The following is a 24,320-nucleotide window of genomic DNA, read 5'->3' on the forward strand; positions in this document are numbered from 1 at the left end:
CTTTATCCATCTTCCCCCTTACCTGGTCTCACCTATCACCTGCCAGCTTGAAGTCCTTCCCTCCATGCTCCCAACACCTCCCAGTCTTATTCTGGCTTCTTCCCAGTTCCTTTCCAGTCCTGATGAAGGGGTCTCGGTTTGAAACATCGACTCTTTATTCCTCAGCAGAGTTGCTGCCTGACCTGCTGAGTTCCTCCAGCACTTGGTGTGTGTGTTGTGGGTTGGAAGCAAAATATGCTTGACCCTGATGGACTGAGAGAGACACAATCTCCACCTACTGGCTGTTTATTAATACGTAAACCAGTACAGGAAAAAAAGAATTGTGGTCAGCATAGAGCAGACATGATTACATCGCACGGCAGGGCAGGCTTCTGACAACCAAGTCCAGCTCCTGGCCTTCACGTCTGGCTGAGCTACTAAGATTGGCGGAACCGTTTCTACTGACAGGAGAAGGCACCTAGGTGGGTTACTGACGCCTTAAAACAAGTTGCTTTGGGCTGATGCCAAACTATCGACCTCTGCCATTCCTTTGCATTCATCTGCTGCGTGGAGAGAGCTAGCCTGCTGTGTGGGCAACAACTTGCTCTCCGTGTTGTACTTCCTTGGCTTGCACATCATGTAGACAGCTAGGACACAACATCCATGGTCCATTCTGACCAATGCAGAACCTCCAGGCCTAGCTCATTAACAGACTCCTTCAGCGGACTGGAGGACAGCCTCCATATGAAAGACCGGAAGAACTGAAGACATTGGAGTAGAGTTAGGCCTTTCAGCCTATCGAGTCTGCTCCGCCGTTTCATCATGGCTGATCCATTTCCCTCTCAAACCCATTTTCCCTTTAACCTTTGACGCCCTATCTAATTATTTGGTGATGCGTTGCCTGAGCTGCCTATTCAAACATCCAATGTCAGTCCATCCTTTCTGAGATAAGGGGCCCAAAAATGCACACAAGACTCCAGGTGAGGCCTCACTACTGCCTTATAAAGCCTCAGCATTACATCCTTACATGCAGAAAGACTGGAATCCTCTCTCTCACTCACACTGACACCAAGCTGTCTGGCCAGGGCAAACATCTGCCAACAGGTTTGGTTGTTAACTTGAAATCCAGCTCACGTTCCCAACCTCCGAACCAAAGCCCTGCTTGTGCTGAAGGCTAAAGCAGTGAAAAGACCCGTTGGCGTGACCCTCCGACGTTCCTTCAAAGATATCCCTGCAGCTGAGGGCAGGAGTCCTTTAATAGAACATACAACAGTATAGTACAGGAACAGGCCCTTCGGCCCTCAATGTTGTGCCAGACCAATTAAATTAGTAATCAGATAGCTAACTAAGCTCATCTCTCCTGCCTACACAATGTCCATATCCTCCCATCTTCCTCACATTCATGTGCCTATCTAAACGTCTCTTAAAAATCTCTAATGCATCTATCTCTACCACCACCGCAGGCACCCACCACTCTCTGTGTAAACGATCCGCTCTCACATCTCTGAAATTACCCTCACTCACCTCCTCCTCTCCTTGGACTCCCCGCTCTGGTTCTCTGCCTGCTCTGGATCTTCTCATCTCGAATTGCCGACGGGACATCGACTTCATCACTCCTTCACTCCTCCACTGAATGCACTGCCCTCTACTCTCCCCGCACCAATCCCAACCTGACCATCAAACTGCCTCCAAAGCCAGTCTATCCTTCCTCAAGTATGGAGACCCAAACTGCATGCAGTACTCCAGGTGCAGCCTCACCAGTACCCTGTACAGTTGCAGCATAACTTCCCCGCTCTTCAATTCAGTCCCTCTAGTAATGAATGCCAATACTGTATTCCATTTGCTTTTGTGATAGCCTGCTGCACCTGCAAACTAACCTTTTGTGATTCATGCACAAGTACTCCCAAGTCCCTCAGCACAGCAGTATGCTGGAAATTTTCACCGTTTAAATAATAATCTGCTCTTCTATTTTTCCTAACAAAGTGGATGACCTCACATTTACCAACATTGTACCCCATCTGCCAGACCCTTGCCCACTCACTTAACCTATCGATATGTATCTCTCTGTATCTTCTGCACAATTTACTTTTCCACTCAATTTGGTATCATCAGCAAACTTAAGCGATACACTACACTTGGTTCCCTCTTTGAGGTGGTTAATATATATTGTGAACAGTTGCGGGCCCAGCACCGACCCATATGGCACCACTGCTCACCACTGATTGCCAACCAGAGTAACACCCATGCATCCGAACTCTGCTTTCTTTCAGTTAACCAATCCTGTATCCATGCTAATACATCACCCCAACTCTTTGCATCCTTATCTTATGGATAAGTCTTTTATGCAGTACCTTATCAAACACCTTCCAGAAATCCAAGTAAATAACGTCCATCTGTTCCCCTCTATCCACTGTGCTCGTTATATCCTCAAAGAACTCCAGTAAGTTTGTCAAACAGGATCTGCCCTTGCTGAATCCATGCTGCATCTGCCTGATGGATCCATTTCTTGCCAGATGCCTCGCTATTTCTTCTTTAATGATAGCTTCAAGCATTTTCCAACTACAGATGTTAAACTAACTGACCTGTAGTTACCTGCTTTAGCCTACATCATTTTTTGAACTGTGGCGTGACATTCGCCGTCTTCTAATCCACCAGAACCTGCCCACAGTCCAGAGAATTTTAGTTTATTTTCTTTCCTTATTCCCTTTCTTTATTAATTGCTTGATGGGTCTTTGTTGCTGTTTGAAATTTTCCCAGTCTTCCAGTTTCCCACTACTCTTGGAGGCTTTCTATTCACACGCTTTTAGTTTGACACCTTCTTTAATTTCCTCAGTTATCCAAGACTGGCTCTCCCCACCCTTACTGTCCGTGCTTTTAACTGGAATGTACTTTTGTTGAGCACCGTGAAAAATCTCTTTGAAAGTCTTCCACTGCTCCTCAATAGTCCCACCATATAGCCTGTGTTCCCAGACTACTTTTGCACCCTCCATTTGTATGGGAAACTCAGTCATACTGTGATCACTCTTCCCGAGAGGATCCCTAACTACAAGATCACTAATCTTACCTTTCTCATTGCACAGGACCAGATCTAAGATAACACATTCTCTTGCAGGTTAAGTAACACGCTGTTCAAGAAAGCCATCATTTATGCGTTCAATGAAGTCCTCCACAAGACTGTCTCGACCAATTTGATTCACCCAATCTCTGTGCAAGTTAGTCTCCCATGATAACTGCTGTTCCATTCTCCCGTGCCTGAGATATTTCTGTTCACTGCCTGTGCCACTGTAATGTGATTATTTGGTGGCTGATCGACAACTCCCACTAGGGATTTTTTTCCATTACTGTTCCTAATCTCTACCTAGATGGACTCAACGTTCTGCTCCTTAGATCTTATATCGTCTCTCACTGTCGCACTGATCTCATCCTTACAGCGCTACCCCACCTCCCTTACCTTCCTGCCTATCATACCGTATAACCTGATATCCTTGGATATTTAATTCCCAATCTTGACTTAGCTGAGAGGTTGCTTTGAGCTGAGCTGTAAATCATCTACAAGATGTCAGCTCAGCTGAAATCATCTACATCTCGTAGATTAAATCATTCGTCCCACCTAAGACGACTTAGCACGTCAACCAAGAGAATGGTTATCAAACTGATTGTTCATTTGTATCAATAGTCCATTGACTTGGCCGGAATGGTTATCAAGCTGATTGTTCTTTGTATCCATAGTCCATTGACTTGGCTGGAATGCTTATCAAATTGATTGTTCTTTTGTATCGGTGGCCTTATAACCTCTGACAATTCTGACATCAGGCAGTGAATTAGTTGAACTGCTGGGGAGATCAGAAAGGTTCTCTCCCTGATGTCAGGTCCAAATTCACTCACCGGCTGAGCTCGAAGAACTAAACGGGTGGAAAGATAAGTAACGATCTTTTTGTACTGTTGTTATTTGATCCAGCAAAGTTACGTTTACAAACCTCCTCTGCACCTTTCCAATCCTGAGGCAACCGGAACGCGACACAATTGTGTTGTGGGTAGTGGGGAACTGGTGTGGGATCAGAAAGAGGGCGATAGGATTGAGGAGGGATTATAAAGGGGTAGTAGAGAATGTGGTTAAGAGCATAAGATGCAGATCAGAATTAGGCCACTTGGCCCATCAAGTCTACTCTGCCATTTCATCATGGGTGATCCATTTTTCCTCTCAGCCGCAATCTCCTGCTTTCCATATAACCATATAACAATTACAGCACGGAAACAGGCCATCGTGGCCCTTCTAGTCCGTGCCGAATGCTTACTCTCACCTAGTCCCATCTACCTGCACTTAGCCCATAACCCTCATTCCTTTCCTGTCCATATACCTATCAAACTTTTTTTTAATGACAAAATTGTACCTGCCTCTACCACTTCTACTGGAAGCTCATTCCACACAGTTACCACTCCCTGAGTAAAGAAGTTCCCACTCTTGTTACCCCTAAACTTTTGCCCCTTAACTCTCAACTCATGTCCTCTTGTTTGAATCTCCCCTACTCTCAACGGAAAAAGCCTATCCAAGTCAACTCTATCTATCCCCCTCATAATTTTAAATGCCTCTATCAAGTCCCCGGTCAAACTTCTACGCTCCAAACAATAAAGACCTAACTTGTTCAACCTTTCTCTGTAACTTAGGTGCTGAAACCCAGGTGACATTCTGGTAAATCTCCTCTGTACTCTCTCTATTTTGTTGACATCCTTCCTATAATTTGGTGACCACAACTGTACACAAGACTCCAAATTTGGCCTCACCAATGCCTTGTACAATTTCAACATTACATCCCATCTCCTATATTCAGTGCTCTGATTTATAAAGGCCAGCATACCAAAAGCTTTCTTCACCATCCTATCCACATGAGATTCCACCTTCAGGGAACTATGCACTATTATTCCTAGACCACGCTGTTCTACTGCATTCTTCAATGCCTTACCATTTACCATGTATGTCCTATTTTGATTAGTCCTACCAAAATGTAGCACCTCACACTTATCAGCATTAAACTCCATCTGCCATCTTTCAGCCCACTCTTCTAACTGGCCCAAATTCTCTGCAAGCTTTGAAAACCCACTTCATTATCCAAAATGCCAACTATCTTAGTATCATCTGCATACTTACTAATCCAATTTACCACTCTATCATCCAGATCATTAATGTATATGACAAACAACATTGGACCCAGTACAGATCCCTGAAGCACACCACTAGTCACCGGCCTCCAACCTGACAAACAGTTATCCACCACTGCTCTCTGACATCTCCAATCCAGCCACTGTTAAATCCATTTTTCTACTTAAATATTATACCTAACGATTGAACCTTCCTAACTAACCTTCCGTGTGGAACTTTGTCAAAGGCCTTACTGAAGTCCATATAGACAACATCCACCACTTTACCCTTGTCAACTTTTCAAGTAACCTCTTCAAAAAATTCAATAAGATCTGTCAAACATGACCTTCCATGCACAAATCCATGTTGACTGTTCCTAAACAGCTACCCTGTCTATCCAGATAATTATATATACCATCTCTAAGAATATTTTCCATTAACTTACCCACCACTGACGTCAAACTCACAGGCTGATAATTGCTAGGTTTACTCTTAGAACTTAGCAATTTACTCTTAACTTTACTCTTAGAACACCTCCACCACCATCGCCAGCAGCTCATTCCACGCACTCACCACTCTCTGCATAAAAAGCTTAGCCCTGACATCTCCTCTGTACCTACTTCCAAGCACCTTAAAACTGTGCCCTCTCATGCTAGCTGGGAAAAAGCTTCTGACTATCCAAACGATCAATGCCTCTCATCATCTTATACACCTCTGTCAGGTCACCTCTCATCCTCCGTCGCTCCAAGAAGAAAAGGCCGAGTTCACTTAACCTATTCTCATAAGGCATGCTCTCCAGTCCAGGGAACATCCTTATAAATCTCCTCTGCACCCTTTCTATGCTTTCCACATCCTTCCTATAGTGAGGCGACCAGAACTGAGCAGAGTACTCCAAGTGGGGTGTGACCAGGGTCCTATATAGCTGCAACATTACCCCTCGGCTCTAAACTCAATCCCACGGTTGATGAAGGTCAATACACTGTATGCTTTCTTAACCACAGAGCCAACCTGCACAGCAGCTTTGAGCATCCTATGGACTCGGACCCCAAGATCCCTCTGATCCCCCACACTGCCAAGAGTCTTTTTCTTCATTAATCTTTTCATTGATTTAAAAAAAGCTTAAATACAAATCAAGAGGAGAATTCATTCAAATATATATATCGGTAACAATATAATCCAAGATTAAGATAGACATTGTCAAAATCATAGATATTGTTAAACTAGTATAAAATATATAATAAAAAATGAAAATAACAATTGTCTTAGCAGTTTATGAAGAGAAAGGAAAAAACATTGGGTTTTAAATGAAAAGGAAAAAGAACCCACTACACTAAAGAAACAAAAAAAAAGAGGACTGGGCAGTCCATTTTCAGGATACGATCAAGAAAGAAAGAAAGACTTTCTGATGAAATCTAAAACTTTGAAAAAAAGACTGAAAGAGTAATAAATAATTAAATGAAAATATTGGATAAAAGGTCACCGTATTGCTAAGAGCCTTACCATTCATACTATATTCTGTCATCATATTTGACCTACCAAAATGAACCACCTCTCACTTATTTGTGTTGAACTTCATCTATCACTTCTCAGCCCAGTTTTGCATCCTATCAATGTCCCGCTATCCACACTATCCACAACCCCGCCAACCATTGTGTCATCAGCAAATTTACTAACCTAATCCTCCACTTCCTCATCCAAGTCAATTGGTGGCCACCAAGAGGTCCTGGTTTCTTCTGCTGAATGGACTGTAGGTGCTCGTCAAAGTGGTCTCCCAATCTGGGCCGGGTCTCACAGGTGAAATGTTGCCTCACCTGGAAGGACTGTTTGGGCCCCGAATGGTAGTGAGGGAGGAGATCCAGGGGCAGCTGTGGCACTTCTCCTGGTGGCCACCAATTTTAATTCTACCTCCATTTTCCCATTCCAACATGTTGGTCCATGGCCTCCTCTACTGCCGCGATGAGGCCACACTCGGGTTGGAGGAACAACTCCTTATTCCGTCTGGGTAGCCTCCAACCTGATGGCATCAACATCAATTTCTCCTGCTTCCGGTAATGACCCCCCCACCTCACCATTCTCCATTCACATTTTGCTCCCTCACCTTATCTCCTTACCTGCCCATCACCTCCCTCAGGTGCTCTTCCCCCTTCCCTTTCTTCCATGGCCTTCTGTCCTCTCCTATCAGATTCCCCCTTCTCCAGCACTTTATCTCTTTCACCAATTTCTCAGCTCTTTACCTCACCACTCCCCATCTCCTGGTTTCACCTATCACCCACAACCTTGTACGTCTTCCCCACCTTCTTACTCTGATCTCATCTTTTTTTTTCTAGTCCTGATGAAGCATCTTGGCCCAAAACGACAACTGACTGGTACAAGCTGACAGGAAGGTGACAGTAACTCAAATCACCTCACGTTACAACAGTGGTGTGCAGAAGAGCATCTCTAAACACACATGTCGAACCTTGAAGTGGATGATGAAGAATACCATTTTCACAATACCAGTAATATTGAAAAAAAATATAACGTTGACTTGCAGTCTATGCAGAAGTAAACATCATGGTACCTGCAGCTGCCTAAATTGACATACAGTGGCAGGAAAACGTTTGGGCACCCCGGTCAAAATTTCTGTTACTGTGAATAGTTAAGTGAGTAGAAGATGAACTGATCTCCAAAAATCATAACGTTGAAGATGAAACATTCTTTTCAACATATTGAGCAAGATTAGTGTATTATTTTGGTTTTGTACAATTTTTGAGTGAAAAAAAGGAAAGGAGCACCATTGAAAAGTTTAGGCACCCCAAAAGATTTGAGTTCTCAGATAACTTTTACCAAGGTTCCAGACCTTAATTAGCTTGTTAGGGTTATGGCTTGTTCACAGTCATCATTAGGAAAGGCCAGGTGATGCAAATTTTAAAGCTTTATAAATACCCTGACTCCTCAAACCTTGTCCCAACAAACAGCAGCCATGGGCTCCTCTAAGCAGCTGCCTAGCACTCTGAAAATTAAAATAAATGATGTCCACAAAGCAGGAGAAGGCTATCAGATGATAGCAAAGCATTTTCAGATAGCCGTTTCCTCAGTTCGTAACGTAATTAAGAAATGGCAGTTAGCAGGAACGGTGGAGGTCAAGTTGAGGTCTGTAAGACCAAGAAAACTTTCCAAGAGAGCTACTCATAGGATTGCCAGAAAGGCAAATGAAAACCCCTGTTTGACTGCAAAAGACCTTCAGGAAGATTTAGCAGACTCTGGAGTGGTGGTGCACTGTTCTACTGTGCAGCGACACTGAAGAAATATGACCTTCATGGAAGAGTCATCAGAAGAAAACTTTTCCTGCATCGTTACCACAAATTTCAGCATCAGAAGTTTGCAAAGGAACATCTAAACAAGCCTGATGCATTTTGGAAACAAGTCAATGGTAGAATTGAGTTTTCTTCAGTTGGCAATTCTTCTAGAAGTGCCAGGATTTGTTTTCCTCAAAGACCATTTCTATATTTTAAAGATTCTTTGCTTCCTGCAGGGAGGAGGTGTGAGGCTATTTGGCTAACCATTGGTGGGAAGGTAATTTAGATTAGGAATCAATTAAAGCCAATTGTACGGACAAATGTCAACTTTCCCCTTATTATTCTTTTGCCTCGGAGAACAATTTAGAGTGATTTCTTTTTTTTAATCCTAACTTGCCCAAAGAGGTGAATATTAATGCACTGGGATCACGAATGTAATTCTGTGTCGTTTTCTTTTCTGTGTACATTGGAACAAAAAGTCTGTCAGACACAACTGTTTCATTCAATAAATCACAAGACCCACCCCAACTGAAATTTGTGGCCAATGATTATAATCAATGATGGGAAGGTTCAAATAATGAAGTGCTTCAAATATTTGGGATAGCATGTTTTAATTAGTTTTAATCAGTGGCTGATGTCATCACAGTGGGTCATGACATCACAATGGCTGATGTCATCACAGTGGCTGATGACATCACAATAGCTGATGACATCACAGTGGCCAAATCAGAAACCATGAGAAATATTTTGGTGTTGATATCAGATAAGAAGCACAAACTGTTGTGTCTCAGTCTTCAGCTAGGAAATAATAGAGAGCTAAAGAGGTGATAACTCCCGAACAAAATGGGGTTGAGATGGACCAGATGCTTGCTCAGGCAGGATGAAGAGGAAAGATCTCAGGTAATTCCAAACTTGTCAGCAAGTGTTCAGTGTCCAGCTGGCCCCCGTTTTTTGAACGTTCACTTTACGACTCCTCGCTGTTGTGAAAGACCAAATTAGTTACCGGTTTTCGCTGACAAGAAGGTGTTTTCACTGTTACAAAAAAATGCAGCATGCACCCCGAGCAGCGAGAGTGGTGAAAATAGCGTTCAGCGTTTCTTGTGAAGCGAGCCGTTATAGAGGCAGCGCGCACCCTGAGCAGCGAGAGTGGTGAAAATAGCGTTCAGCGTTTCTTGTGAAGCGAGCCGTTATAGAGGCAGCGCGCACCCCGAGCAGAGAGAGTGGCGAAAATAGCGTTCAGCGTTTGTTGTGAAGCGAGCGGTTATAGAGGCAGCGCGCACCCTGAGCAGCGAAAAGTGAAATAGCGTTCAGCGTTTGTTGTGAAGCGAGCCGTTATAGAGGCAGCGCGCACCCCGAGCTGCGAGAGTGGCGAAAAGCCAAGCTTCTTCCCCGGGAACTACACTCAGCATCTCAGCATTAAGCTGCCATAGCTTTGAACTGAGTGAGATTTTCGCTACAATTGACAATGCTGCAATGATTGCAGAAAAGTATGACTTTAACTTTGAAAGGGCACGTAGGTTCAGGGCAGGTTTGCAGGATGTTTTGAGTGCTTACAAAGAACTGTCTGATAGAAAGATGTGTGAATGTTCCAGCGTGCTGGCTGTCTTCTTGACTCTGCTAAGTGAAACTACGCTGTACATCAGTGGTCCCCAACCTCCGGGCCGCGGACCGCTACTGATCCGCGAAGCATGCAGTGGTGCAGCGATAGCCGGAACGCACCCAGAAAAAAGCCAAAATAAACAAGCTAATTAATTAGGTGCTGCCTGGCATGTAAATGTCGGCCCAGATCAGAGACGATGCAATCAGCACCTAATTAATTAACACACATAAAAATTGCTGGTGTACGCAGCAGGCCAGGCAGCATCTATAGGAAGAGGTGCAGTCGACATTTTGGGCCGAGACCCTTCGTCAGGACTAACTGAAGGAAGAGCTAGTAAGAGATTTGAAAGTGGGAGGGGGAGGGGGAGATCCGAAATGATAGGAGAAGACAGGAGGGGGAAGGATGGAGCCAAGAGCTGGACAGCTGATTGGCAAAAGGGATATGAGAGGATCATGGGACAGGAGGCCTAGGGAGAAAGAAAGGGGGAGGGGGGAAGCCCAGAGGATGGGCAATAATGGATGGGGTACGAGGGGGAGGTGGGGCATTAACGGAAGTTAGGGAAGTCACTGTTCATGCTATCAGGTTGGAGGCTACCCAGTCGGAATATAAGGTGTTGCTCCTCCAACCTGAGTACGGCTTCATCTTTACAGTAGAGGAGGCCATGGATAGACATATCGGAATGGGAATGGGACGTGGAATTAAAATGTGTGGCCACTGGGAAATCCTGCTTTCTCTGGTGGACAGAGCGTAGGTGTTCAGCGAAACGATCTCCCAGTCTGCGTCGGGTCTCACCAATATATAGAAGGCTGCATCGGGAGCACGAGACGCAGTATACCACCCCAGCCGACTCACAGGTGAAGTGTCGCCTCACCTGGAAGGACTGTCTGGGGCCCTGAATGGTGGTAAGGGAGGAAGTGTAAGGGCGTGTGTAGCACTTGTTCCGCTTGCAAGGATAAGTGCCAGGAGGGAGATCGGTGGGGTGGGATGGTGGGGACGAATGGACAAGGGAGTCGCGTAGGGAGCCATCCCTGTGGAAAGCGGAGGGGGAGGGAAAGATGTGCTTAGTGGTGGGATCTCGTTGGAGCTGGCGGAAGTTACAGAGAATTATTTGTTGGACCTGGAGGCTGGTGGGGTGGTAGGTGAAGACAAGGGGAACCCTATCCCTAGTGGGGTGGTGGGAGGACGGGGTGAGAGCAGATGTGCGTGAAATGGCAGAGATGCGTTTGAGAGCAGAGTTGATGGTGGAGGAAGGGAAGCTCCTTTCTTTAAAAAAGGAGGACATCTCCTTCGTCCTGGAATGAAAAGCCTCATCCTGAAAGCAGATGCGGCGGAGATGGAGGATTTGCGAGAAGGGGATGGTATTTTTTCAAGAGACAGGGTGAGAAGAGGAATAGACCAGATAGCTGTGAGAGTCTGTAGGCTTATAGTAGGCATCAGTAGATAAGCTGTCTCTAGAGATAGAGACAGAAAGATCTAGAAAGGGGAGGGAGGTGTCGGAAATGGACCAGGTATTCAAGGACTCGGCAGCTAACCTCAATGAGTATGCCTCAGCTGTCACAGACTTCTTTGGAAGTGCACGGAGAACTGTGTGTCTCACAAGACGATCCAGGTATTCCCTAACCGGAAACCATGGATGAATTATGAGGTCAAATCCCTTTAAAGGCTAGAGCTGCGGCTTTTAGGTCCGGGGATACCAGTGGCTACACAGAATCCAGGCGTGAACTCCGGAAAGCCATTAGGGGCGCCAAGAGGCAATATCGAGCCGAGTTGGAAGCCCAGGTTAACCAAAGGGATGCCAGTAGACTATGGCAGGGTCTAAATGAGATCACTGGGCACAAAGAAAAGGCTGGGAATTTCTTGTGTGATTCTTTCAAGGGTAACATGTTTGAGATGAACATTAAACTTTGAGGGTTTGGGCTAATAGGTTGCAGCAGGTTAGTGAAATATATGGAAGGATATAATGGGATGCATTGAAAGGGCAGGGAGGGGGCAATCCAGTGGACGGATGTACAGAATTTATGTTGCTGGATGTTAAATGTTTGCAAGCTTCCTGCCCATCTAATCTTTATTTTATCAAATCAGAAAATACTAACAGCTCGGGAACTAATCTATTTCCATTCTCTTGCCCTTGTGCAGTCTGCTTCCTCAGAAGACAGTGCCCCTTCATCAAACGAAGCTGATAGAAAGACTAACACCAGCCCTAGTTTACAGTCATGCCAAGGATCCTGCAGCTCGTCTGACGAATCTGTATCCATGACACAATCAGGTATGAAGTTTCTGACAGCTATGTGTGAGCTTTTCAGTATTTATACTCGGTAGGTACTCACAGAATTCCATGTAAGCACAGCTAACGTTACAGCTCAGTACTGATGGGAGAGTCTCAGCAAATCTAGTTGCTCATGAAGGGTTGCAATTGTCCATATCAGCAGAATTGTATTCAGCTGCAAACTGTAATCTCGAGGCCTGGTCTATCACTCCTTTTGACCATTACTATCAAGCTAGGGACCAATGCCAGTTCAGTGGTGAGTATAGAAAGAAGTTTTACAAGTTGCATTGGGTGGATCTGAACTGAATAGAGCTGCTACTCAGAACCATCAGCTTGTTAAATGGCAAAAGCAGCATGCAGTAAACAGATGCATCACACACAATGCTGGAGGAACTCAGCAGGCCAGACAGCATTAAAGGAAAAGAGTAAACAATCGATGTTTCAGGCCGAAAACCTTCACGACTGGAACGGAAGGAAGAAGGAGTCAGAAAAAGAAGGTGGGGGAAAGGAAGGAAGAGATACAAGTTGGCAGGTGATAGGTGATACTGGGAGAGATGGAGCGGTTAAAGTAAAGAGCTGGGAAGTTGATTGGTGAAAGGGGTAAAGGGTTAGAGTAGGGGGTATTTGATAGGAGAGGACAGAGGACCATTGAAGAAGGGAAGGAGGAGGAGCCCCAGTGGGAGGTGATGGGCAGGTAAGGAGATGAGGTGAGAGAGGGAAACGAATGGAGAGGAGGAGGAGGCAGTTACTGGAAGTTTGAGAAATTGACGTTTGTGCCATCAGGTTGGAGATCACCCAAACAAAAAATAAGCTCTTTGCCGCTCCAACCTGAGGGTGGCCTCACAGTGACAGGAGACCATGGACTGACATAATGGAATGGAAAGTAGAGTTGGAATGGCTGGCCACCGGAAAATCCCGCTTTTTGTGGCAGATGGAGCGAAGCTGCTTGACAAATGTCTCCCAGTCTGGTCTGATCAATATATAGGAGGCAACACTAGATACTATAGGTGATCCCAACAGACTCACGGGTGAAGTGTCGCCTGGTGTGGAAGGGCTGTTTGAAGCCCTGAATGGTAGTGAGGAAGGAGGTGTAGGGGCAGGTGTGGCCCTTGTTCTGCTTGCAAGGATAAGTGCCAGGAGGGAAATCAGTGGGGAGGGATGAGTGGACAAGGGAGTCGTGTAAGGAGTGATTCCTACGGAAAGATGTGCTTGGTGGTGGGCTCCCTTTGGAGATAGCAGAAGTTGCAGAGAGTTACGTGCGGGATGCAGAGGCTTGTGTGGTGATAGGTGAGGACAAGAGGAACCCTATCCTTCGTGTGGCGGCAGGTGGAAGGGTTCAGGGTGATTTGTGCAATGTGGTTGAGGGCTACGTTGATAGTGGAGGAAAGGAAGCCCTTTTCTTTGAAGAAGGAGGATATCTCAGTTGTTCTGGAATGAAAAGCTTCATTCTGGGAGCAGATGCAGTGGAAATGGAGGAACTGAGGCCAGGGAATGGCATTTTTGCAAGTGATAGGGTGGGAAGATGTCTTGTCCAGAGAGCTGTGAGAGTCAGTGGGTTTGTAAAGAGTATCAGCAGATAAACTGTCTCCAAAGATGGAGACGGGGATCGAGAAAGGGGTGAGAGGTGTCAGAAGTGGGCCAGTTGAGGGCAGTGTGGAAATTGGAGAAAGTTGAGGAAATTGATGAGCTCAGCATGGGTGCTGGAAGCAGGACCAATGCAGTTATCTTTGTAGCGTAGGAAGAGTTGTGGAGTGATGCCCGTTTAGGTTCGAAACATGGACTGTTCCACGACTGTTAACTCTCTTCCGTAGCTGTTGCCTAGCCTGCTGAGTTCCTTCAGCATTTTCTGGGTATTACTTTGGATTTCCTATATCTGCAGATTTTCTCATCTTCAATGAAGAGTTCAGCAGTTCCCCAACCAATGGATCTGATCAAAGTTCTGCCACCCTGGTTCACACAGTCGTGATGGTGATAGGTTAGCTAACATGAGGACACTTCTCCAGTGAAGATCCCCACCTTCAATTAAACCAGAGCCTGGAATGAACTTTGTGAAACTATATTCAACTCGAAGAACTGAGTGAATGATGCATCTGTGCTTCCTCCCAAAGTCCTCACTGTTATAATGGTAGTTTTCAGCCAAATCAAAGAATGAGCGAGTAGCAGGAACAGCAATAATAATGAAAATGGGTAACCTCTGATGTGCCGTGCTTAAAGTTGCACTTCAGAACTAAATGCCTAGCAAGCCAAGCATATCCAGTACAGGTCTGTCAGTGGCAACTACATGTCCCTAGTTACGTTCTATCCACCAAAAACAGAGTATATCCGATCTGGCTAATTACTGTCCAATCATAAAAGTAATGGGAGGTGTCACCAACTGTGCTCTTAAGGGACATTTGCTCTTCAGTAATCTGTTCCCCCATGCCCATTTTGACTTTCCAGGGTCAAAGTTAGTGCAGTATTTACAGGTGATTTGAGTGACTGCCTTTAATGAGGCTGTATTTGACAGGGTGTGGGATTAAATAGCCCGAATCAAATTGAACTCTGGAAATCAACATGAAAACTACACTGGCAAGATTTGTACCACACAAAGGAAAAGGTTTAAAAGCAGTGGTCAGTGAGTTCTAGCTTTGGTTAGTGAAATGTTGCATGTAATCTATTTTGCAGCAAGTGTTTCTCTGCCTATTGATGCAATGCTCACCATTAGCTTCGATTTTTTTTAAAAATCTGATTTTATATTTAAATTGTTTCCTGATGTTTCCCTGCTTATGATCTCAATGAGTCCACAACTGTATTTGCTGTTGAGAGTGTGAGCCACGTCTCCAACGAGGCCGTGACTCTGGCCGGTCAGTGTCCGACGAGGTTGGGGCTTTATGTGCGTAATTGGTATTTTGGGGGATATCAGTATTTCTTTCCTTCCCTGTTTGCCCTTCATCTATTGGCTTACTGGGCCAATTAAGAAGACATTTAAGAGTCTATTGCCTTGCTCAGCTGTGTGTTAGTAGTATTCTGAGCTTTAAGAGTGCATTTAGTGAGTTATGGATCTGATTGCACTGTACAGTGACAGCTTTTGATTATATTTACGGGAGAATGGTACCAGGAGGACAGTGTCAAAATCAAAATGCATTTCCTGCCACTGGGGATCTCAGGACATGTGTGATAAACAAAACAAAATCGTATGTGAGAGTTTCCATTTAATTCTGGCAGCTATTAATGCATTGAATCAGGTGGATTTTAATTCGAAATTTAAGCTTCAAGTAGCAATAAATGAATAGAAACTGAGTAAAATTGTTAGTTGATTTCACCCCGCTGAGGTATGTATTTTGAATGATAAATAATTGGTTGAATTGGAAGCTATTACCTATTATAACTTTGATTTGATTGCATCCTGAACAGAGAAAGCATCTGAGCAGAGTGATATCGAGGGCAGGATTCATGCACCTAAAGATGATCTGAGGAAACATAAACCTATTGTAAACAAATTGAAGAAAGGGCAGAAGCTTCGGAAGGAGAGATTGAAGGCACAGGAGGTCAGTCTCATTAACGAACTAAGGGTAAGATTGTCGTCGTACTCACCTTGACTGCCCTGCCAGTCTTTGATTAGGGCAATAAGAACGTTGTATGTATATACTACCCCAAAATCAATTTGCTATCCACAATATTCATTTTTTAATTTGGAAAATTGTTGAGGAAATTCAGTAACACACATCAAAGTTGCTGGTGAATGTTTATGTGTGTTGCTTGAAATCCTAGCATCTGCAGATTTCCTGGTGTTTGAGGAAATTAAGTGCATGATTATTCAAAGGACTTGATCTACCTTTATTCTTTTTGTTTCTGTTCCATTGCTGGAAAATCCTTTATATCACCCTCAACTCATTCTTAAGGCCCTTTGCATTGCTATATTGCTTCTGACTTTCAAAAGTCTTTGAAAAGTATGCAGCATTCAATAGTGCGTTCGGTTGTCTTTCCCCAGTTGCTGCTATTCTCCTACTTTGTATCTGCTATGTTAAAGCAGCAGGAGGCAATGCTTTCTGAAAGTTTGGGGAAATCTGGATTGTTGCAGTCTTTACAATTTATTTTTTACAGCATTTAGCCAAATTGATTTGCCATCCTCTGAATATTTTCAGTTGTCAGCCTTGATTAATTTACCAACTAAAATTGGATTGATTAAGTTGAAAATGCTTTTGCTGATTTGTTGAGTTTGCAGCCACTGTCTTCGTATGCCGATGGAAAGCTGTTTCCAATATCCTGAGACATATGTGAATTTTGGACTGTACTTCATATTGGTTTCCTCCAGGTTTTGGTGTTTTGTTAATTGTGGCTGGTTGGTGGGTGGGTGAGCTGTAAATATTTTGTGTGTAAGGTGGGGTTGGGGGTTTCGATGTTACTGTCACTGGTCTGTTTTGCAGGCGAGGGGGTCGGGGATTGTTATTGTTTCTTTTCTTTGTCGTACTGATGGTGGGGAGAGTTGGTGTCTTTTCTTTCATCAACTCTCATGGTCTTTCTGTATTTCAGGGCTATCTGGAGAAGACAAGTATCAGAGTTGTACGTGCATACTTTGACAATAAAATGAACCTTTGAACATTTCACCGTTTTCTTTCTCTTGTATTACCAGTCCTGTGATGGATCGATAAAAAGGACTCCAGCAAAACTAAGCAAAGTGTCCAGTTCCACCAAACCACAAATCAAAACCCCTTCCTCCATTGCTGCTGAGAAGCCCAAGGCTGAACCACTTTCTCTACAAAGGTAATGTCACTGGGCAATACAGCCTTAGTTGGAAAAGGACTTCTCAGAATATTGGTAGTATCACTGTTTTATAAGTTAAACATAATGGGATGCCTTCTCCCCTATTGAAAGTACTTATTTTTAAATTAGGTTGCACGTGACTGTTGTTCATTTATTTAGCAGACTTCTTTAAAGAGTAGTACAGTATTTTCTACTGAGGAGGTGGAGCATGAAACAATGACAGTGACTTTTGAAATATTATTTCAGTAATTTTGTTTCTCTCTTTTTAGACACTGCTTCACCTGCTGAATATTTTGTCATTCTCTTTACATTTCCAGCATCTGTGATATTTTGATTTCTGTTTTCAAAAAGTTTACTAAATTTCTAGCAGGTTTTCTTTCAAGAGCTGATTGTTCCATCCAGTGACATAATTCATTCTATTCTGCAGTTTAATGATAATCTATGATATTTGCTGTGCTCCTGAGTCTGTGGGATTTGGCTCAGAAATGTTGTGAGTAGCTTGCTGTAACACGCACGGAATCAGGCAGAATTTGTGAAAAGAAAAGCAGTCTGCAATGTCGATCTGCGATCCTTCGTCACTGCAAAATTCCAAAGACAATATGATATTTATCTGCCAAGCTCTCAAGCTCAAAATTAGTTTTCTACTTTTTGTTTTCAGGGCTGAATCTGAAAAGAGCTGGAAATCGCTTCCTGAGGGTGAAGGATCTAATGTGTCATTGAGTTGCTTTGTTAAAAAGGGTACGTCTGCATCTCAAAATGTTCTCTCTGTAAACACCTGAGATGACACATTCCAAAAACACTTGATAAAAGAAAGTTTTTTAAGTTGAAAGTTTACAAGTATAAACACTTTTAAAAATTAGTTGAACAACTAAATTGTGTTTCTAAAAATAAAACCTACCTGCCTATTTCCTAAGCCAAGCTCATAGAACCATAAAAATAAATATGCTGGGAATTGCATCTGTGATGGTCAAGAAAAGAGCTACCCATTCTAATTCCACGTCCTACCTCAGGCTCTGTAGCCCAGTTGATCACAGCGCTTCAGATATTCATTTACTTTTTAAATATGAGGGGAATTTATGCCTTGGAAGTATTTCAGATCCCTCTACCATCCTCTGAGTGAAAATACTTTTAATACTACTAGCAGTTACGATGGACCTCAGTTTTTTTTTAATCCCCCTGTTCAGGAAATAAGCCCTTCTCATTTCTGCCATTTGATCCTCCCAATTTTATACATCTCAAGACTAGAAAACAACCCAAGCTTATCCAATCTTTCCTCCATAGCTACAATTTTCCAGGCTTAACATTATCTCTTGTAAGACCGACCTGGGCTCCCACAATCCAGGCTATTCATATGGTACGGTATTGAAGGATTACTCTACCAATAGAGATGCAATGGTAACCGGAAACCTGTCTGGTTTTATCAATGTAACAGATAATGTAGTCCTAATTTTAAAAAGAAGTAGGAAGTGTTCTTCCTCCAGTTCTTGCCAATGTTTTTCTGGCAACCGACACTTAGAACATTATCTGGTCTGCAATCTCTCCATCACTTCAATCACTTTCAGTTACTTGGCCCAGATCACTTTATTTTCACTATGGGTTTAGTGTTTATACATTTTCATCCCCTTCCAGGAAGTCCTTAATGTTCTGCTTCTTTCTAGACAACAGACCTCATCAGTTCCCCTTCATCACCATCTTTCCTCACCTGGTAGAACTAGTTCTTACTCTCAAGTTTGACTTAGGTTTCTCCCACTTTCTCCAAACTAAAGGTGAAGCCTCGGACAGTTGCATGGGCCCCAATTAAACATGCCTTTTCAGCAGTTATATGGGACAATCCATGTTTCAAGCCTTCACTAGTAACGCCTTGGCTTCCTGCATATGGCGTGCACGCAGTAGCTTCATTTCGGGTACAGTGAACCAGATGCCCGATATGTTAACTCCACCTGCTCTCCTTGCTGATCTCCAGGGTCCCAAGCTTAAACCTCTCAGGCTGGGGATTGCCCTGCAGGTGATAGGGCATGGTCCTCAATTTCTCAACTCCCAGCATGCCCAGTAACTCGTAGATGAGTCTACTGTCGAAGTCCCATCCCTGGTCGCTATGTATCCGCCTGGGGAAGGCCATAATGCATGAAATACTTCTCCCATAACACTTTTGCCACCGTAGTCGCCTTCTGGTCCTTGATAGGAAAAGCCTGAGCATATCCAGTGTAGTGGTCCGTGATGACTAAGACATTGGCCGTGTTGCTGGCATCGGGTTCTATAGAGAGGAAGTCCATACACACCAGGTCCAGGAGCCCTGCACTCTGCAGGTATGACAGAGGAGCTGCCTGCACAGGCAGTGTCTTCCAGCGTATGCAGCGAATGCACGACTTGCAGTACTCTTCAACTTCCAACTTCATTCAGGGCCAGAAAAACCATAGGTCTTTTCCACCCCCAAATGTCCAGAATCATCATGAAGTGAACTCAACGCAATGCTCCGATACTTCTCAGGCAGAACCAGCTGGCAACGCCGAGGTCGGTCCGGGGCTGACATGACCGGTATAAAATTTGGTTCTTTAACTTCAAACGAGGCTATTCTCTCAGTAATGGAGGTACTGAAGCTGGTTTTGTCTTCTCCGCCTGCGCCATATCCCCCTTTCCAAATACATACCAGATAGTGCCAGTGCCCGGATCACCTCACTGAGCAGCTGCCACTCCTCCAGAACTCAATTCCGGCAGCTGCTTGCTCTTCAGAGCAGTCAGGTTACAGTAAACTGGAGGTAGGGCATCATCAGAAGCCCCCAAATGATCCACTGCTCAATCCGCCCTTTCCTTTTCGTCGGCCTTCACGGTGATGGCAAACTGACCCATGGCCTTTATAACCCTTATTTTGTTGTGTGGTTAGTAGAGAAACCAAATATAAAAGACAAAGACGCCACTCTTGTTAAAGTTAACAGTTTGTGCACAAAAATCTTTGGAGCTCACGCCTCCGGTGTTCCTCCTCAATGACCTCCGCCGAAACGTTGCCAACCGCTGGACCCTCGAATTCCCGTAGACTCCGTCCGGTGATCACCGAGCACTCCCCGCACTCGTTCTACCTCCTCACTCGCCTCGACCGAAAAACCACAAAAGCTCGGTTCCCAGACAAACAAGATAGAATAATGTGTCTCTCATTTGGTTAGTTCCCTGTTATCTGTAGTTAAAACCCAAATATCGCAGCTACAGAGAAACTATTACATCAGCAGTTAGCATTACAGAGACGCCATTTCATTAGCCTTAGCAGTTAACATTACCAAGAACCCTACATGTGTTAGTTGGTATGTGTTCTAAGACTGGGGCTCTCAGTACATGTGTGATAAACAAAACAAAATGGTATGTGAGAGTTTCCAATTAATTCTGGCAGCTATTACTGCGTTGAATCAGATAGATTTTAATTGGAAACTTAAGCTTCAGGTAGCGATAAATGAATAGAAACTAAGTAAAATTGTTAGTTGATTTCTCCCTGCTGAGGTGTATATTTTGAATGATAAAGAATTGGTTGAATTGGAAGCTACTACCTATTATAACTTTGATTTGATTGCATCCCTAACAGGGACAGCATCTGCCAAGAGATCTAGTGTAGACAAATTGAAGGAAGTGCATGAAAAGTATCAGGAGGAGAGATTGAAGGCACAGGAGGCCAGACTCAGTAAAAAACTAGAGGTAAGATTATTGTTATACCTTCTTACCTTGACTGTCCTGCCAGTCTTTGATTAGGGCAATAAGAAAGTTGTCTGTATATACTACTCCAAAATCAATTTGCTATCCACAATATTCATTGTTTAATTTGGAAAACTGTTGAGGAAATTAAGTATATGGTTATTCAAAGGACTTGATCTAGCTTTATTCTTTTTGTTTCTGTTCCATTGCTGGAAGATCCTTCATATCACCCTCAACTTATTCTTAAGGCCCTTTGCATTGCTATATTGCTTCTGACGTTCACAAGTTTTTGAAAAGTATGTAGCTCATTCCACACTCTCACTACCTTCTGAGTGAAGAAATTCCCCCCTCATGTTCCCCTTAAACCTCTCACCTTTCACTCTTAAACCATGGCCTCTGGTTGTAGTCCCACCCAACCTAAGTGGCAAAAATCTGCTTGCATTTACCCTAGATCCTTCATACCTCTGTCAAATCTCCTCTCAATCTTCTATGTTCCAAGCAATAAGGGCCTAACCTATTCAATCTTCCCTCATAACTTAGGTCCTCCAGTCCTGGCACCATCCTTCTAAACCTTCTCTGTACTCTTTCAACTTTACTGACATCTTTCCTGTGGGTAGGCAGCTGAAAGTGCACATGACACTCCAAATTAGGTCTTACTACTGTCTTATAGAATTTCAACATAACATCCAAACTTACCTTGATTTATGAAGCCCAAGGTGCCAGAAGCTTTCTTCATGACCATATCTACCCATGGCACCACTTTCAGTGAATTATGGTCCTGTATTCATGGAAATGGATGACCAAAGCAGAGGCTCGGCATCTGTAGAAAGAGAAACCATTTAATGACTGGGCTCGGGACTTGTGCTGACGAGAATAATGTTGTGCGGTGCCCAGTGGAGTGGCCAGTAATATCTTTTTTTTTCCAGAATTCTGTTCAGGGTTGGATGGCATTGATCAATTTCATTTCTTTCCTTTCCCCAGTCACGGTTGAACAACATAAAGCAACTGTCCACAATTGCCTTGGCCTTGGGGGTAGAGCATACCCGGAATGAGCTGCTCCCACTTCTGACTGGTAGGTACAAAGCTGCGTGTGGTTGGGCTGCTTCGGTTTGAACAATCGCCTCTCAGAGTCACCTTGCCACTGATTTCTCGTCTAGATGCAGACACCATTTTCGATGAAGACGAGGCACTGCTGGCATTAGCGGAGCAACTAGGGAGCTTCACGGTGCTCGTTGGCGGACCGGAGTATGTTCACTGTTTGCTGGTAAGAGCGGTCGTACATTTACAAAGCACTGCACAAGACGGACACGCGGTTAATGCCATTGAAGTGGTATTACTGTCTTAATAAAGGTTAATTTCCAGAAGATGATTCTCAAAGCAGCAGGGTTCCACAGGCAATGATAAAGTAAGTGACTTTATAATGAGTCATAGAAAAGTTCAGCACATGTTCCCCTTAAACATTTCACCTTTCACCCTTAACCCATGACCTCTAGCTGCAGTCTCATCCAACCTCAGTGGACAATGACTGCTTGCATTTACCCTATCTAAACCCCTCGTAATCTTGTCTCCTTCTGTCATATCTCTTTGCAATCTTCTATGTTCCATGATAAAAAGAAGTCCTAACATATTCAATCTTTCCATATAACTCAGGTCCTCCAAACCCGGCAATGGCCCTGTAATCTTTCTTTGTTATGATGGGTTGCATGAATGAGGGGTAAACGGACACATACAGAACCCTCTCTGCTTTTATTGTTTGCAATAAAATCTTTGAGGCAGATGAGGCTTTGTGCCACCCCAACATATTTGTAGGCACGAGAAAGTCTGCAGATGCTGGAAATCCAAATCAACTCTCACAAAACGCTGGAGGAACTCAGCAGCTCAGGCAGCGCCTGTGGAAAAGAGTAAGCGGTCGATGTTTCTGGCCGAGACCCTTCTTCAGGACCTGGTTGAAATATTGGAGGGGTGTATCATTGAGAATTGCTACAGTGAAGTGTAGTTACTCTACCCCTGATCCAGGTTCACCCACGCAGCCTGTTGGAAAACATACACGGACTGATACCGTCCCCCGAACACTGAAACCTCTGCTCTGTATTGACCAAATATACGTTCAACATGAGCCCAACTGGGGGAAACAAAACACAGATTTTAATGCCCAGATGCAGTGGTCCTATGCATTAAATATTTATTTAAAATAACGTACTTGTATTGTTTTTAAATACCCGTAATGGGGAACAAGATTCTGAAATTAAATAACGAGGGCCTCAGGCTATTACAGGGCATAGATCAAATTGAAATGATTTTCAGTGATCAGTTCATCATAGGACAATTCAGAATTAAAACAATGAAATCAATTTATGAAACCACCAAAGTAGCTCGATCAATGAGGTTTAACCAGGATGCTGCCTGCTTTAGAGGAAGTGCTGCAACTTTATCAGACTCTGGGTGGGCCACGTCTGGAGTATTGCATGCAGTTCTGATTGTCCCACTATAGGAAAGATGTTGGGGCTTTGGGGTCGATGCGGAAGAGGTTCGCCAGAATGTTGCCTGGTTTAGAGGACGTGTGATCATGAGAGCTGGATAAACTTATGTTGTTTTCTCTGAAGCGCTGGAGGCCGAGGGGAGATCTGCTAGAGGTTTGTAAGATTATGAGGAGCATGTGCATAGATTAAGTAAAGAGGAGTATCTGTTTCCCAGGATTTAAATGTCTAATACCAGAGGTATGCATTAAAGGTGAGAGTGGGTAGGTAGGTTCAAGGGGGATGTGAGGGGTAAGTTTTTTTTACCATCAGAGTGGTGGATGCCTGGAATACATTGACTGGTATGATGGTAGAGACTTTTCAGAGACTTTTGGATAGGCGCATGGGTATGAAAAAGATGGAGGGAGATGGACATTGTGTAGGTAGGAGGGATTAGTTCTTGGTGGTTTTTGATTTTCTTTTTAGCTGGTTCAGCACAACATTGTGGGCCGAATGGCCTGTTTCTGTACTTTACTATTCCATGTTTTACTTTATTGTTTGCAGTGGTTTCAAATTAGACATTCCAGCGTCAGTATGTTGCGTATAGAGTGTGTACGTTCTTTTGTATTGATACTCCTTTCAAAAATGTTTTCTTTTTGTGTAAAATTACCTGCGAGTACAGGCAGAGAATTCTTAAAGCATTTACGTAAGGAATCCAATTTGCTCATGTGTGGGTGGGGGCTGTATATAAAATATCACAAACTTTTAGCAGTGTTTCTTGAAGAACGCTGAGATGGGGTGGCTTTGTATTATAGAAAATAGCAATTCAGAAACGTTTTCTCGGAGCCCCTGTGATGCCTGCAATTCTAAACTGAAACGTGGGCACAGTTGTTGTTTGAATAGTTATATAAGATATAGGTGCAGAGTTAGGCTATTTGGCCCATCGATCCATTTTCCCCTCTCAGCCCCAATCTCCTGCCTTCTCCCTGTATCCTTCCATGCTGCGATTAATCAAGAGTCTTATCAATTTGTCTTTCAATCATGGCTGATCCTTTTTTCGCCTCCTTTGCCCCACTCCCCAGTCTTCTTCCAGTAACCTTTGATGCCATGAACCTATCAAGAACCTATCAATCTCTGCCTTAAATATACCCAATGACTTGTCCGCCACAGCCACCTGTGGCACAGA

The 24,320-nt window shown here is 43.8% G+C and overlaps 1 protein-coding gene across 1 annotated transcript in view; it reads left to right on the forward strand.

Annotated features, from left to right (window-relative positions):
* LOC140203585 (serine/threonine-protein phosphatase 2A 65 kDa regulatory subunit A beta isoform-like) overlaps window positions 1-24,320 on the forward strand; it is a 100,206-nt gene that overhangs the window by 16,387 nt on the left and 59,499 nt on the right. The window contains exons 2-5 of the mRNA XM_072269632.1: window positions 14,140-14,235; window positions 15,654-15,811; window positions 21,660-21,750; window positions 21,842-21,942. Of these exons, the coding sequence (XP_072125733.1) occupies window positions 14,140-14,235; window positions 15,654-15,811; window positions 21,660-21,750; window positions 21,842-21,942 (446 nt within the window). The remainder of the gene's footprint in view (window positions 1-14,139; window positions 14,236-15,653; window positions 15,812-21,659; window positions 21,751-21,841; window positions 21,943-24,320) is intronic.

The sequence above is a fragment of the Mobula birostris genome, chromosome 10, assembly GCF_030028105.1.
Source record: "Mobula birostris isolate sMobBir1 chromosome 10, sMobBir1.hap1, whole genome shotgun sequence".
NCBI classification, from domain to species: domain Eukaryota; kingdom Metazoa; phylum Chordata; class Chondrichthyes; order Myliobatiformes; family Myliobatidae; genus Mobula; species Mobula birostris.